At 41.4% G+C, this 14,827-nt stretch overlaps 1 protein-coding gene across 2 annotated transcripts in view; it reads right to left on the bottom strand.

The window, feature by feature from the left end:
* Positions 1–14,827, bottom strand: part of ralgps2 (Ral GEF with PH domain and SH3 binding motif 2) — a 95,116-nt gene that overhangs the window by 61,427 nt on the left and 18,862 nt on the right. For both annotated transcript variants that reach the window (XM_037769751.1, XM_037769752.1), the window contains exons 2-5: positions 8,335–8,451; positions 4,354–4,484; positions 2,884–2,991; positions 2,181–2,231 (exon numbers count right to left, since the gene is read on the bottom strand). In XM_037769751.1, the coding sequence (XP_037625679.1) occupies positions 2,181–2,231; positions 2,884–2,991; positions 4,354–4,413 (219 nt within the window). In that variant the 5' untranslated portion in view covers positions 4,414–4,484; positions 8,335–8,451. The remainder of the gene's footprint in view (positions 1–2,180; positions 2,232–2,883; positions 2,992–4,353; positions 4,485–8,334; positions 8,452–14,827) is intronic.

Raw genomic sequence — 14,827 nt, 5'->3', positions numbered from 1 at the left:
AATAAAATATTATAAATATAATAAGTGTTTTCAGTCCAAAATGGCGACAGTGGCTGTTGTTAAAAAACAAAAACACCGGAGTTTTGCCTTTTTGCTTCTATAGTCTTCGCTTTCTGTACTCAAACACAACAAACTTACAACGCCGGCACTCCTCTCTCCAACTCTCCAACTCGCAACAAGTCACATGACACAATAACAAACAGACCGGATCAAGAAAAAGTTATATTTCTATGTAGAGTTCTTTCCATAATGTTGTCAGACACTTCTAATAACATTCTGAGCCGGTCATTGGCAAAAACAAGCACTTTTAGTGGACGTACATCGATGGTGAGGAGTTGTCGGAAGGATTAAATCGCAGCCCGTTTGAAGGTTACAGGCTGCAGCACTCTTGTTCAATACCGGACCAGTTTCAAAGATCATTGTCTTTATTAGTCACTTAAAAAACATGGGAAAATAGGGTCCAGGTTGAAAAATAACAAAGTTGGCCTTTAGTCTTTTCCATTACTCAGACACAACAAACTATTTACAAGAATCCAAAAGGTCCCACCACACGATGACATTGTTATCGAAATTAAATCAAACTGCAGGTCTGGGAATGATAATCACGCCAGAGAGGTGTGTGCGTGTGTTGGCGTGTGTGTTTGCTGTTAGCAGAGACTCAGACGACAAGTGTTGCACATATGCAGTAGCAGGAGTCAGCCTGTACCACACCACACTGGGATGTGGTCTGTATGCTGCTTTTATAAGCCCACAGTGGGCAACCTTAAACACAGGTTATCCGTGACTGCTGTCAGGAAGGGCCTTACAATCCCAAAACCGGATCACACTGAGCCAACAGACTTGGGTGAGACACATGTACACCCTTTTTCTGCAAAACTACGATATGTGGCTCTGTGTGGGAGCTCTGATCACAGCATGGCACAGGGGCATCAAACGCATGGACATTTTGCAAGAGAAGAAAGAGAAAGAGAGGGAGAAAGACCGCAGATGGAAGGAGTAAATTCTTAAATATACATATATGGAATTATGTAAATCTGTCATTGACTAATCATCATGTGTTTTGTGTGTGTTCTCATTGCATTCATTTGAGATGTGAGGGTGGATGTTTCAGACTGTCACATACTATTTTAGACATGTCTCTCCCCAACCTCAAAATTAACAACAACGTGTTGATTTCTCACACTAGATGTCAAAAATGAAGCTGTCAATACCAGTGTTCATTTCGTTAACAAAAACTATGACTAAATGTGTTCATCAATGACCTTTTTCCCCAAGACTAAGACGAGACGAGACGAGACGATGATGACACGGCACCGACGTCATTAAACACTAACGTGACGATATCAAACATGCAATACCTTTTACTAAAATCTAGTTTAAAAAATAAAAACTTTACCAAAATATTTCTTTATTTTCATCACCTTCCACCTTCCTTCTCTTACCCTCGTTCTGTCACTCTCTCCTTCCTTCTTCTTGTCTCAGTTCTCAGTCCTGACAACTGTGCTACTATGATGCATAAAGTTTAGGTCGGGTTCGGGTGGTTGATTAACGCATATTTTTGCATGTTGAACGTTGTGGATTGGCTCTCATAACGAGCCGGGTGGGTGCGACTGACCTGTTTATCACAGGGTTTTTCAATTCAATTCAATTTATTTTTATATAACGTCAAATCATAACAGAAGTTATCTCAAGACGCTTTTTATATAGAGCAGGTCTAGACCATACTCTATAAAAGAGTTATCTACGGGGTTATGTCAGGGTGACTCAGAGTAACTGCAAAGCTGCATTCTTAATCATTCAACCAGTGTTTTTCATTGGATAATGAAAAGATAAAATCTTATATGAAATAAGTTTGACTAAAATGACAAAATTATGGTTTTGACTTGACTAGATTGACTGAAATGTTAAATATAATTTGAGGACTAAAAAAGGACATTTGACACAGGACTAAGTCTAAGACTAAGTTTAAGAAAATTGCTGACAAACTTACGAAAGAAAACTTTTTGACTAAAAGTTGTATTAAAATGTAATGATGTTTTGTTGACTAAAACCTGACTATAATGTGATTAAAACTAATAAGCATTTTCATCTAAAGACTGAGACTAAATCTAAAATAGCTGCCAAAATCAGCACTGGTCAACACCTCTCCACCTGTCTCTACAGATCTGAGAGCAGCTCACCTCTGGCTGGATGGCTTTGAACACAGGAGCATCCATGAGCGTAATCTGGCCCTGGAGGAGACAAATTACAACAATTGTTAGGCTTGCTGTGTTCAGACAAACATTTTGTCACAATTTCCACAAACACCACGCTGCCACTGAAGAACTCCATTATTGTGTGCAGGAAAAAAATCAGAAATTGTCAAATCTAAGGTTACTGTGATCTTTTACTTATTGCACCTTTAAATGCCTGATACAGCATTGAGAGAAATGAAGACAGTTGAGGGGAAAAAGAAGACAGAGACTGCCCTCTTGTGGCTGAATGGTGCACATCACTGGACAAACATCAAATATACAAGATCACAGACATGACGAGGAACATGCTTTTATTCGATTTATCCTGGGACAGACATTATTCCTCACAACAAGGTAAGGCTATTTCAACAGAAATATGATTTCTGTTTGTTCATAGTTGCCGTGGAAAGTTTGTGCCTCAGCCGCCAGAGGAAATCCATCAGTGCCTGCTTGGCACTGCCAAACATCATCAATTATTACTGATCCAAACTCTGACCCCATTTCCTCCTCTATCATCCCGTCTCCTCCGGTCTCAAGTCAGCACATCACATTTGTGCTTACTGAACATTTTGTTTTTAAACACTCGTACGCAGAGATAAAGCAGACGAGGACAGACAGACAGACTGGCAGACACTTAAACTTCACTTACTGCATATTCTTCAGGGGTGACCTTCAGGACATCGAACACAACAGCATCAAAACTCTTCTTCAGGTCTGAAGAAACCTTATCGCTGAGAGACTCTGAGCTGCTGCTCTTCTACAAAACACACACACACACACACACAGTTTCATTATAAGGTAAGAGAGCAATGATCCCTTCCCCAACATGGTGTTGTAGCACAGCTGACCTGACAACCAATGAAAAAAGTGTTGACCTCATATTTCAGTCAGTAAAAAACACATAACTACATCCTGTCACCTAATAATCATAGACTAAACTTTCACTGTTGAAAAGTGCTAGGAGAAGCACGCACTAGGGTTGGGCGATTATTTTTATTTCCATATTGTCCAATCCCCAAAAATTACTTAAGAACGCAGATAGGCGATCCGAAGGGGGCGGCTGGAGTAGTAGTAGTAGTATATCTATTCATCATTTCATTCTCATCTGATGTTAGAATTAGAGCTGCAATGATTAATTGATTAATCATTTAGTTGTCAAATATTAAATTAATCGCTAACTATTTTGATAATCAATTAATCAGTTTCAGTATTTTTTTAAGAAAAAAAAAAAGTCAAAATTCTGTGACTCCAGCTTCTTAAATTTGAATATTTTCTGGTTTCTTTACTCCTCTGTGACAGTAAACTGAATATCTTTGAGTTGTGGACAAAACAAGATATTTGAGGACGTCATCTTGGGCTTTGGGAAACACTGACAGACATTTTTCACCATTTTCTGACATTTTATAGACCAAACATCTAATCGATTAATCGAGAAAATAATCAACAGTTTAATTGACGATGAAAATAATCGTTTGATGCAGCCCTAGTTAGAATATAATTTGGATTAAAGATTTTGTATAATAATATTGAGCGTGGCTCAGTGTCTGACGGAGCTTTACATTAATCAAACCTTTAAGCTTCCTACAAGCATTACAGTTAAAGTTAACAAACATTTATAAAATGGTGTGAAAATGTATTTAAAATGTGTAAACATTAAAAAATCTATTTAATAGCAATTCTAGCTAGCTATTCAAACAACGGCTCCCTTTTAAAAGTCTGTGTGTCCGTGCTTGGTGTGACAATACCACAGCATCATGTTCCGTTTAACATTATTATCTCATCTTTAATATCAAAGTCCAAATCACATCCATAACATTAACTCCTCTTATGGAGCGCAGAGCAAAGTTTTAGAGAGCAGGTTTATGGAGAAACGGAGATGCCGGGTGTCAGATCCATGGGAAAGAGACGGCAAAGTGGTTTGTAATCAAGGATTTAGCTTGTGCTGATTAACGGGGCTCAGCGGGAGGACATGCCGCTCCATCAGAAACTTCTCTAAATGCACAGCATGGTGCATATTCTACCAATTATTTTTATAACATCTTAGTTCTGATCGCCAATCGGCACGCGATGAATTTTGAAAAAGAGTGTGTGGAGGTCTGGCGAGTGGGCGTGGCCTCACCTCAGAGACTGTAACAGCGGTGGTGGTGATGATTGATTGGCCATTAGGGAGGTCCATCATTCCCACACCATCTAGCTCTAGCGCACAAGATCATTCATCATCCTCAGCTGCAGCAAAGCCCGCCTGGCCCTCTGAAAACACACAGAATATGACACGGTGAGGACATTTAGACAATTATCACCTGCAAACACAAGCAGACAAATCCCTCAGCTTGTAGCAGCATCAGCAGCACCACCGCCACCTACTGGTTCTCAGGCTAACAAGTCAGCTACTCAACTGAATTCAACCTCAGAAAATAAGCTAAGAGTCGACTGAACTTGAGATGGAGGTGAAAGTGTTGACAGGTTCAGCGATTGTCCCAGCAGGCCTGTGAAAGCCATACGGACGTCCACTTTCACAGCCTGTCACGGAGAGACGGACAGAAGGAGCTTAGGCTGAGCATTAGGAAGAGGAGATCTTCTGTGAAAGGGGTTTGGAGAAAGCAGCTGTCAGTTGGAGCCACAACACTAAACAGCTTACAGCCGACACTAGAGCACGACCCGCTGCCACTCCATGACTCTACTGACACAACTGAACTAGTAAACACAGGAGAGAGTGCTTTTTCTTTTGTCGACTGGCTACCAGGGCACAATATCTCAGACGCTCTCTCTAGATTTCAACAGCCAACAGGATTTTTCAGAAGAGGCTGCTGGATTAGACAAAATCATCAGGAAAATCAAGGTTTATTCACATGTGGTTTGGTTAGTTAGTGTTATGTTCTTCTTCCCAAAATCCGAGTGTTAAAGTGGATTAGTTAATGCAAAGCATCTGAGTAAAATGTATCAGTTTCAACTATCCTCATTACCTACAATAGCTTTGGTACCATATTCCTCAATATTTGATTTAAGGCATTCAACACAATACTTCATCATTCCTACAGTCAGAAAATAAATTGTAAAGAGAGCATTCATGCTAGGGTGCACCGATACCAATACCGGATCGGATATCGGGCCGATACGGACTCAAACAGTTGGATCGGGTATTGGTGACAATGGAGCCGATCGATTAAATTAAATTCTATTTTTATATACCATATATATTATATAATGGAATTTTAATTCCTGTTTAAGTTTTGACCAATTTGTTGCTGCATTAAAAAGGTTTACACTTGAATTGTAATTCCTGTTAATTTTCAAGATTTCTTTGCCAAGTTGTTGGTATGTACGATTTATTATTTTATTTAAAATAACAATTCAATAAATGTATATCTATGTGTCTATTTGTTAGGAAAGTGATGTTTAAGTCAAGCCTGATGTTGTCATACACATAAAAGAATGATCCCAGTCACTTCCACACAGTGAGGCATACAGTTTATTAATTAAACACTGGTATCGGATCGGTATTCGGTATCGGCCGACTCCCACAGCCCCGGTATCGCTATCTGTATCGGACTGAAAAAGTTGGATCGGTGCATCCCTAACATTGTCGCTGTTCTTTTTCCTGTGAATCATCAGTAATCATTAAGTACTTTCAGCTGAGCATCAGTCATTAAATGTTGCACAAAATGCATTTTCATTTTTCATTTTTTCCTCACAACTCAAAGTCTCAGTCATGACTTCTGGACTGATGCAAACAGCGAGAGATTATTTCAGCATTTGATGAATGTAAGACTGGAGGCTGAGCGTGTACATCTTCTACAGATGAAATTTCAACTGTGAATGATTTCCCATTAGGATGATATTTCAATATTCCTGAATGTGCGTCTCTGCCCATGACTGACAACACCTCAGAGACTTTTCTTTACCAGAAGCACACGGAGAGACAGAGACAGTAATGAAAAATAAGACGCTGCTCAGAATACTGAAAGCCAGCAAAGGCATCGCTTGTGTACTTGACAATGTGGGCCTCTGTGTGTGTGTGTGTGTGTGTGTGTGTGTGTGTGTGTGTGTGTGTGTGTGTGTGTGTGTGTGTGTGTGAGTGTGTCCCTCTCTCGGCCTTTTTGGCTGCCTCAGGGCTCAGAAGGCTGAAATTCCCCGTGCTTTATGAGCCATTAGCTGCTTTCTACAGTTGCCGAGAGAGCTAACGCCACTAGATCAAGTAAACTTCCCTCCTATTGTTTGACAGCAGTGCATAACTACACAGGAAGCAATAGCCAGTCTGTATTTACAAGTCTGAGTCTGTCTGCTGTTAATAAAATCATGCATCTGTAATTAACTTCCTTCCTGGTCTAATAATACCTATGGATGTGTTGTCGTTCTGTCTGTGGTGCCCCTGGGCTATGATGTAAAATATCACTTGGTAGTTTAGTCTCCAGTTACCACACACACACACACAGTCTAAAGTTAGAGTAGATGCTGTGATGAATGTGAAGATACTATAAGACATGCAAGTGTCCCACATAACCAGCGACTATCTTTTCATTCATAAAAAAGCACTCTAAATTAGGGCTGTCAAATGCGATAACGCGTTAACGCAAATTCGTTTAAATGCCACTAATTTCTTCAACACATTAACACAACTTGCAATTTTATGGTTGTAGTGGACTCCATTTTAAAACAAGAGTGAAGATACTGGTGTATGAAACTAGAAAATCTAAGCAATCCATTGATACCAACTATGTCATACTAGCTTGTCTCAAAGGAGATTAAATAACGCTCCAAACTTGAGCTAAATTTAGGCGAGGAAAAATTGCCATGGCCATTTTCAAAAGGGGTACCTTGACCTCTGACCTCTAAATATGTGAATGAAAATGGGTTCTATGGGTACCTACGGGTGTCAATACTTGACAACTCTCCCTTTAAGGTACATTTTGAACAGATAAAAAAATGTATATACATATTTTGTATGCTAAATGCAGTACCTGTGAGGGTTTCTGGACAATATGTGTCATTGTTTTGTGTTGTTAATTGGTTTCGCACAAAGCTGGGAAATAAAAATGAGTATGAATATTACTTGTATAAAAATTAGTCTATCAAATAACATATCAATTATGCATAATTCATTTGATATAGCTCAGAGACAGTTAACAACGCTTATTTCACGGCTCCCGGCATACCGACACAATGCCTCTCTTTATCCTTTTAAACCCATCAGCCCGTCAGTGACGAGCCTATTCGGCATACTGAGAAGGAAAAGAGGTGAATACTATGTCTACACATTTACAGATCTCAATAATACACTTGAAATCTGAACACAGATTTGGAGGGTTTTTTTCACATTTACAAATCTGATTACGCAAACACGGATTCTGAATACACATTTGCAGATTCCTGTGCACATTCCCAAATCTCAGCACGCATTTAGAGATTATTTTACACGTTTAAAAATCTGATTACACACACACGCACTGAGATACAGTTACACATCTCTCCACACACAAAGCAAATAGTTTTGCTACAATAATGGGCCCATAGCAATCACATTTCACATGACAATATTCACAACTTGGATGATGCTTTTGATCGGTGGACCCTTATGGACTAAAGGAATATGAATTAACAAGAAGTGTACATATTCAGACTTTATGACCGCTTCAAAGGTCGGGAGGCACCACTTTCTTTTCTTCTGTCTTGTTGCCATGCCGGTCAATCTGAATCAACTACACTTTGGTGCTTCATGGTTTCCTTAAAATGAACTGAACGATAGAATGGTGGAGAATCTAACTGATCTAACGATGTGTAGCATGTTCATATTGAAAAAAGTTACCTGTCATCTTATTGAGAACTGCGTTTATTTGTCAAAATGTGTCGCCACACTCGGAGAGAGTAAAAGGGACTCAGCGTTTTATTGGGGCTCGACTTTTAATTGAAGTTTTACTGCAGTTCGTTGGACTCCATCTACACTCCTCTGTATCTCACACAATAAGCAATGTACAGTCCTCTAACTGTCATGCGTCCAACTGTAATCATATGCTAAGAGGATTAAAAATCATTTGTATACAGACTGTGCTGCCATCACACCTTCAGAAACAAGCTGTCCTTGCAAAGACTAGGCCGTACTTACCAGTTGTGTGTGTGTCAGATGCACATAGTGTTGGGAGGTGAGGTTAGCCTGTTGTTGTTCTGTGCTGCTGTCTTTGTCTATCGAGTCCCGTCTTTCTCTGAGGCTGGCTCCTGCTCTCTGTGTGAAAGGGAAGACAACAAGAGAGAGGAAGGCAGAATGAGTCTTCTGAACAGGAGGGAAACCCACGCACACATTAGAAATGATCATTGCCAAAAAGCCCATAAATCTCAGAGCTGATCTGAATTTGTGTAAGTGCTCAAGTAACCATCAGCCACTGCAGATCTGTAGCGTCTGTTCTAGTGGGAACTGATCAGTTTTAGCAAGACATAAAAATAATAAAGAATAGAATCCAATGCCAGATATACGCACATTTCCACATTTATTTACAAACAAATATCAATAAATCCGAACGTTGTCTTCAAACTACAAGTAGCCTACAGATCGGATCTAACCGGATGTCACTTTTCCTGTGATTTCCTGTAAATTCTTTGAATGCTGCTGGAAACTGTCCGACTTGACCGCACCTTTTTGTCACCGCCCCCTGCTGCTACCGCCTGATCACGTCCACTTTCCAGGCGAGCTAAAGTTCATCTCGAAGGAGCCTATTGTCAATAACAACAGGTGCAACTCTGCAAGCCAATCAAGTGTAAACCCCATCATGCTCTCTGCCTCCAGACCTCTCACATGACATGACTAACATGAGCCAGTAGGTGTCTCACTACTCTAAGAGATGACAGCCTGTGTGTTGGACAGTGTGGGACTCTGTCTGGCTGAAGACTAATGCTGCATGCTGGCAGCCAGCAGTTGGCCTTTAGCCATCAGGTAGGGACTAAGATCTTGTCATCCCCTCCAGGTCACTATCACGCTGTGTCGGGGTATAAAGCTCAGGAGCAGGACAAACAGTGGATTAAGATTTCCACTCACCAAAGTAAACTTTAAACCTTTGCTGACTTAAGCCTATACATTCTTTCAAAGATCACATCTGACCAAGTAAACACCATCCCAGAGCTCAATAACAGCCCTGACGAGCGATGCATTTTTGTGCTAAGGATATAGAAATATCTCTTTGTACACTAAGTGCTCACATCTACAGTCGGTGTGTCATTGTCACGTAACAAAGTGTTGATCTGTCTATACTCTGAGCAATGTAAACACCCCCTGGCTACAGCCTGTTTCTACCCGTCTGCTGTCAGTTTGCCCTCTGAGCTTCCTTGTCTGTAATGATCCCAAACCATCCTGGACCGCTTTACATCTCTTAACTTCACAGCTCCTTACGACGCCCACACCTCCAGCTATGCTACTTCAAAAACACACACACACACACAGAGAGAGAGAGAGACAGCACCCCCTCCTTCTGAGTCACTGCCCACCCCATCCAATCCTCGGTAGTCGGAGATCCTGCTTTCTGCTCTTGGCAACATCCATGCACCTCTGACAGTGAGCTGAGCTGACATGTGTTGTGTTTGGTGACATAATGCCATGTGGTTGAGGCCTCATGCTTCGCTCACTGAGATTCAAGTCCGGTGAATGTTTTAGGGATGTACCCGAATCAGAATTTTCTTTATTAGAATCAGATTTGGCTGTTCAATATGAAGATTTGACTCTTTTTTTTTTGGCAGATCAAGAAATCCATTGGCATGAGTTACAGTGATGATTTCCACCACATCAACATAATCAAATGCGGCCCACCACAGTTTCATAATGAACCAAAAATATTTTTACACTTCTCAACCGGTAGGGTTCGTGCAGTCTGCCCGGGAGATTCAACTTGGCGGGTCAGGGGCGGCCGCTCGGTGTGGGAGGATCTCCTCGTGGGACTTCTCCCGTGGGTCATCACCATTCATGTTAGGGGTGGGGGGGAAATTGATACAGCATAGTATTACGATATTTTGCATGGCAATATTGTATCGATACATGGACGTCAAGTATCAATCTTTTATTATATAAATTATTAACCTCTTAACAGTCCAACGGCGGGCCCAGCTACTATTCTCTCTTTCAGAGGTTGTAGCGGGCTCAGTCTTAAAGCTACTGGTAACATATGAAAGTAGAAAACCTAAGGAATCCATTGATACCAACCATGTCATGTTAGCTAAAGAACGCTAAATAATGCTCCAAAATTTCAGCAAAGAAAAACTGGCATGGCCATTTTCAAAAGGGTCCCTTGACCTCTGACCTCAAGATATGTGAAGGAAAACTCTGAGATGAACAGAGGGAAAACTGTGTCTTAATATTAGATAAAACAGATGTTAACAAACTGCGTAGGTTGCAGTGGAAAAAAGGTAATGAATCACAATATATCTTATCGCAATACTCAGCACATTGCAATAAGATCGTATCGTGACTTAAGTATCGTGATAATATTGTACCGTGGGGCCTCTTGTGATTCCCACCCCTAATATCTATACAACCAGGGTTGGAAATTAGCACCAGCCAAACGCTGGTAAAATATGAAAGTGGCAGCTAGATTTGCTTCCCTCACCAGCCAAAAAGAACAATGGTAATCTATTGAGTGGCTGGTAGATTTTGGAGTCCACCAGCCACAGTGGCAGGTATACAATGCGTATATGAATAAATTGTGTACTGGAGCACAAAATTGTTAACAAGAGCACATAAAACGACGGCTCGACTTAAAGACTTTCAAGTCGACTGAGGGGTCACCGACGGATGATTCGACTCATCGACTTTCAGATGGCAGCCCTAGAAAGTGTGCAGCTGAAGGAATAACATGCGAGTAGTGATGAGGTGTAAATGTGTGTTTGGATGGGCAGTGGACAGTGTTACCAGAATAAGACTTCAGCGGGACATGACAGGGTATCAGAGGAGGAAGCAGAGAATAACAGAGGAAGAGTGACAGAAAGTGGAATGATTCACGCTGGAGCTTGTAGCAGAGGATGTGTCGCTGCTGTGAAGCTAAATGTGACTCATTACACTGCATAGCAGGTGGTGTTGAATCAGAGCTCTCTGCCTCCTCCTCATCCTCCTCCCTCCGGTCCTGTTGTCACATTGCTTTTTTGACATTCACATAAGTACTGCAGTTCAAACACAAAAGGTGCTGGCAGCCCGACAGGCCCGGTTACCGAAGGGCACATTGTTTTTGTGTGTCGTCACGCACATACCGGCTGTATTTGTGCATGTGACAACACATTCCTCATCCTGCACTGACCCTTTACATTCCTGTCTCCAGTGGCCCCGAAAACAGGTCTCCACCACCTCATGTCCCCTGTCCTCCTTACGATGCTCATCTGCTGTCCTTTTCCTCTTCACCTCAACCTCATTTTACAGTTTAATATATCTAGAAACATATATAGAAATATATCCGTCTATAAGTCAGCATGGATTAATGGACAATAAGGATATTTTTCTTTTTTTTAATTTTCTTATAAAATGTCCGGTGGAATCGGTGTTGTCATAAGTTTATTAACTGGTGGGAAACTTCCCTCACCGTGACATCCCTATTATGAAGGAGCATATGGGCAATATGGGGTATAACATGAATTTATATGTGGTAATACACTGAAACTTTTCCCACCAGCCTTCTCTTGACCAACATCTGTGACAGCAGCTGCTTTCTCTCATTGGCACATCTTTGTGATGCAAGACATTAAATGATATGTTCAGAATTTATTATTCTGTGGGAGCCATGACATAACTGTGGCAGTACATCACAGATGGCTCTATATAGTCTATATAGTGTACGAACCTGGCGCTGAAAGCACCAGACTGCTCCGAGCCTTAATCTCATTTACTTCTGCATGTGTATACATGTAAACTCACTACCCAGTCTCAGTCCCAACACGAGACGCAACCTACCATATAAGCACACATTAAAGTTACTACAAGGAGTTTTTAACTGCTTATTAAACAGTCTCATACTGATACTGATGCCTCTATATGACCTACATAAACAAACAAGACCATCAGCGAGAAGACCGGCTATTTCTATATAGTTATTCTTAATGTCTGTCCCCGGTTTCCACGCAAAATCAGACGAAACGATTTATGGCACAAAGACTGGAAGAACCTCTGTTTACATTTTCACAGGCAAAGTTTCAGTGAGTTGTATGTTAGCCAGCTAAAAGGAAGCAGAAGGAGAATTTTATTTTTGACGTTATCTTTTGTGGTTATGGCTGATACTGTGAGCATGGCGATAAGGTAAACAGCTGTGTTTAAAAAAGAGAAATGGTATCAAAAATAATTTGCGTATTTTTTTGCGTCATTAGCTTCCAAAACAACAAACAAGTTCCAGCCAGATCAAGATCTTTGTGACAAGAGGCGGTGGTGCTGATGGAAAACACTACCGCTTTTGCCCACAGGGGCCGCCAAGAATAACACAAAATGAAAGTAGTTGATATAACGAAGGATTAGAGTGTGTGTGTGTGTGTGTGTGTGTGTGTGTGTGTGTGTGTGAGGGAGGGAACAGAACTGTACCTCGAGTGTGTTCAGGGAAAGGTCACAAGATGTGAGACTGCGAATAACGGATCAGACATGTGAGATGTGTGTGTGTAACGCTGAGCATTAACAGAGTGCATTAACAGAGTGCTGTGTGACTTCAACAGCTTTGACAACTCTGCCAGACAGTCTCTGCCTGAAGCCCTGCAGGCCTCTCTTCTTCTCACTGTGCTCCCACTGTGTGTGAGAGCACCACAAATACCCTTCTCCTCTTCTGCTCACAGCAAGACTCATAGAGCTCATAATTATAAACAGAGTACAGGTAAGAGCCCCGGGCCTTCTCGCTGCACAACCCTTTGAAAAAAAAAAAGGTAGAAACGAATTTCATCTTTTGCTCCACTGTGGGCTGCTTTCTGATTAAATTTACAGAACCTCCTCTCTGTCACAGTCTGTATAATGCATGCACTGTAGAGACACGTGCATTCTGTTTTTGCCTGGCAGCGGCAGCAGCGGCTTGATGCATTTCAAAAGCATGCCGCAGATGCACCAAAGTCAGGGAACCAAAGTAGGTCAGTGTGTTGAGCTGAGCAGTGAGGAGTCTGACAGCATATTAAGCTGAGCCCTCTTCTTCTTCTTCTTCTTCTTCTCTGTAGTACACGCAGTACACACACACACAAACAAACATACAATAAGGCCATTTGCACTGTTAGGAGCTGCAGGCCTTCAAAGTCAAAGCAGTTATCTTAGATCACTAAATCATAATCACAATTATTTTGGTCAATACTGAGCTCACGATTACTTAACACGATATTCACTGACATTTAAGAAAAAAAATGTTGTACATTTTACTGTTAAATGCTGTTTACACTTAAAGATTCATTCATGAACAACAAGAGTCCCGACTAAAAAAAAAAATGTATATATCGCAAAGTCTCTCGCAATCAAATGTGACTTTGGTGTAAACAAAGATGGCAATGAAGAATTAGTGATGTTAGTTTTTGCAATACTACTGTACTGAAGATTCACGAAGGATATATGGATGAAGTCATGGTGACATGCTGAATAAACACTTGCGTTGTTGCCACAAATCAACAAGTTGGTCCTCCACTTCTGAGCTCCATCTTACGACTACTTTATGCTTCACGTTTTGCATTAGCAGCGGCCACCATGACGGCGGTTGTTGTCCTTCCGCTTCAGTCAGCTTGGTTCTTAATTAGCTATCGTTCTTCCCCACGTGACTGCGTCATCGGCTGTCCTCGGGGTTCCTCACACACAACAATATATCCCATCGTAAATATTGAACACGTTTAATATTTGAGATCGGTGCGGCCGGGATGGACTTCCGAGCCGATCGGGGGATGTAAAAAACTCTTAACATACCTCACACCTCAGGAATAACTGGAAAGATAATCTTTAGAACCATCAAAAATCAGGGCTTTGCTGACAATCGTTGAGAGAAGGGAAACGGGCCCAAAATCGGCTTGATTCTCGTGTAGTGTTCATCCGGCATTACTCACATTGTGTCCCCGGACCCCTGGATGAGAACCACTGCTCTAGTAAACAATTCACACAGACGAAAAAGCGGCAAGGTCTGGACGAGGGGTGCTGTAAAGCTCGCGGCAAGACCCACAAGCCACTTCCACCCCGGGCCTTTCCAAGTTGACCTAGAGGCTGTCAGAGGAAATTCACTCGCCGCTGACAGCCAGCCAGCGGCAGGGAGAGGTCCCACGAGGGGATCCTCCCACACTAAGTGGGGCAAAAGTTCACAGCTGTAAAGGAAAGGGGTGCGCTGAATTTATAACACAAAACCAAACGAGAGCATCTTTGTTAAACGGGATGCGGCACAATAATCTTCATTATCTTGTTTTTATAATCGTTGGAAGTCAAAATTGTGAAAATAAAATTAGATTAATTGCCCAGCCCTACAAGTTTGCACTATATTGTAGTGGGCTGCATTCTCATATGAAGGGGAGACCCTGTACCGGGATAAACCTGTAAACAAGTTAGGACACAACCCCCCTTTACCATCTTGTATTTACAACATTTCTAAGCAGGATTAGCATTTAAGATATGAAATGTGGGTCTATTCATACAATCCATC

The sequence above is a fragment of the Sebastes umbrosus genome, chromosome 5 (assembly GCF_015220745.1).
Source record: "Sebastes umbrosus isolate fSebUmb1 chromosome 5, fSebUmb1.pri, whole genome shotgun sequence".
NCBI classification, from domain to species: domain Eukaryota; kingdom Metazoa; phylum Chordata; class Actinopteri; order Perciformes; family Sebastidae; genus Sebastes; species Sebastes umbrosus.
Note: the sequence above shows the minus strand (reverse complement) of the source record. Positions and strands in the feature narration are given on the sequence as shown.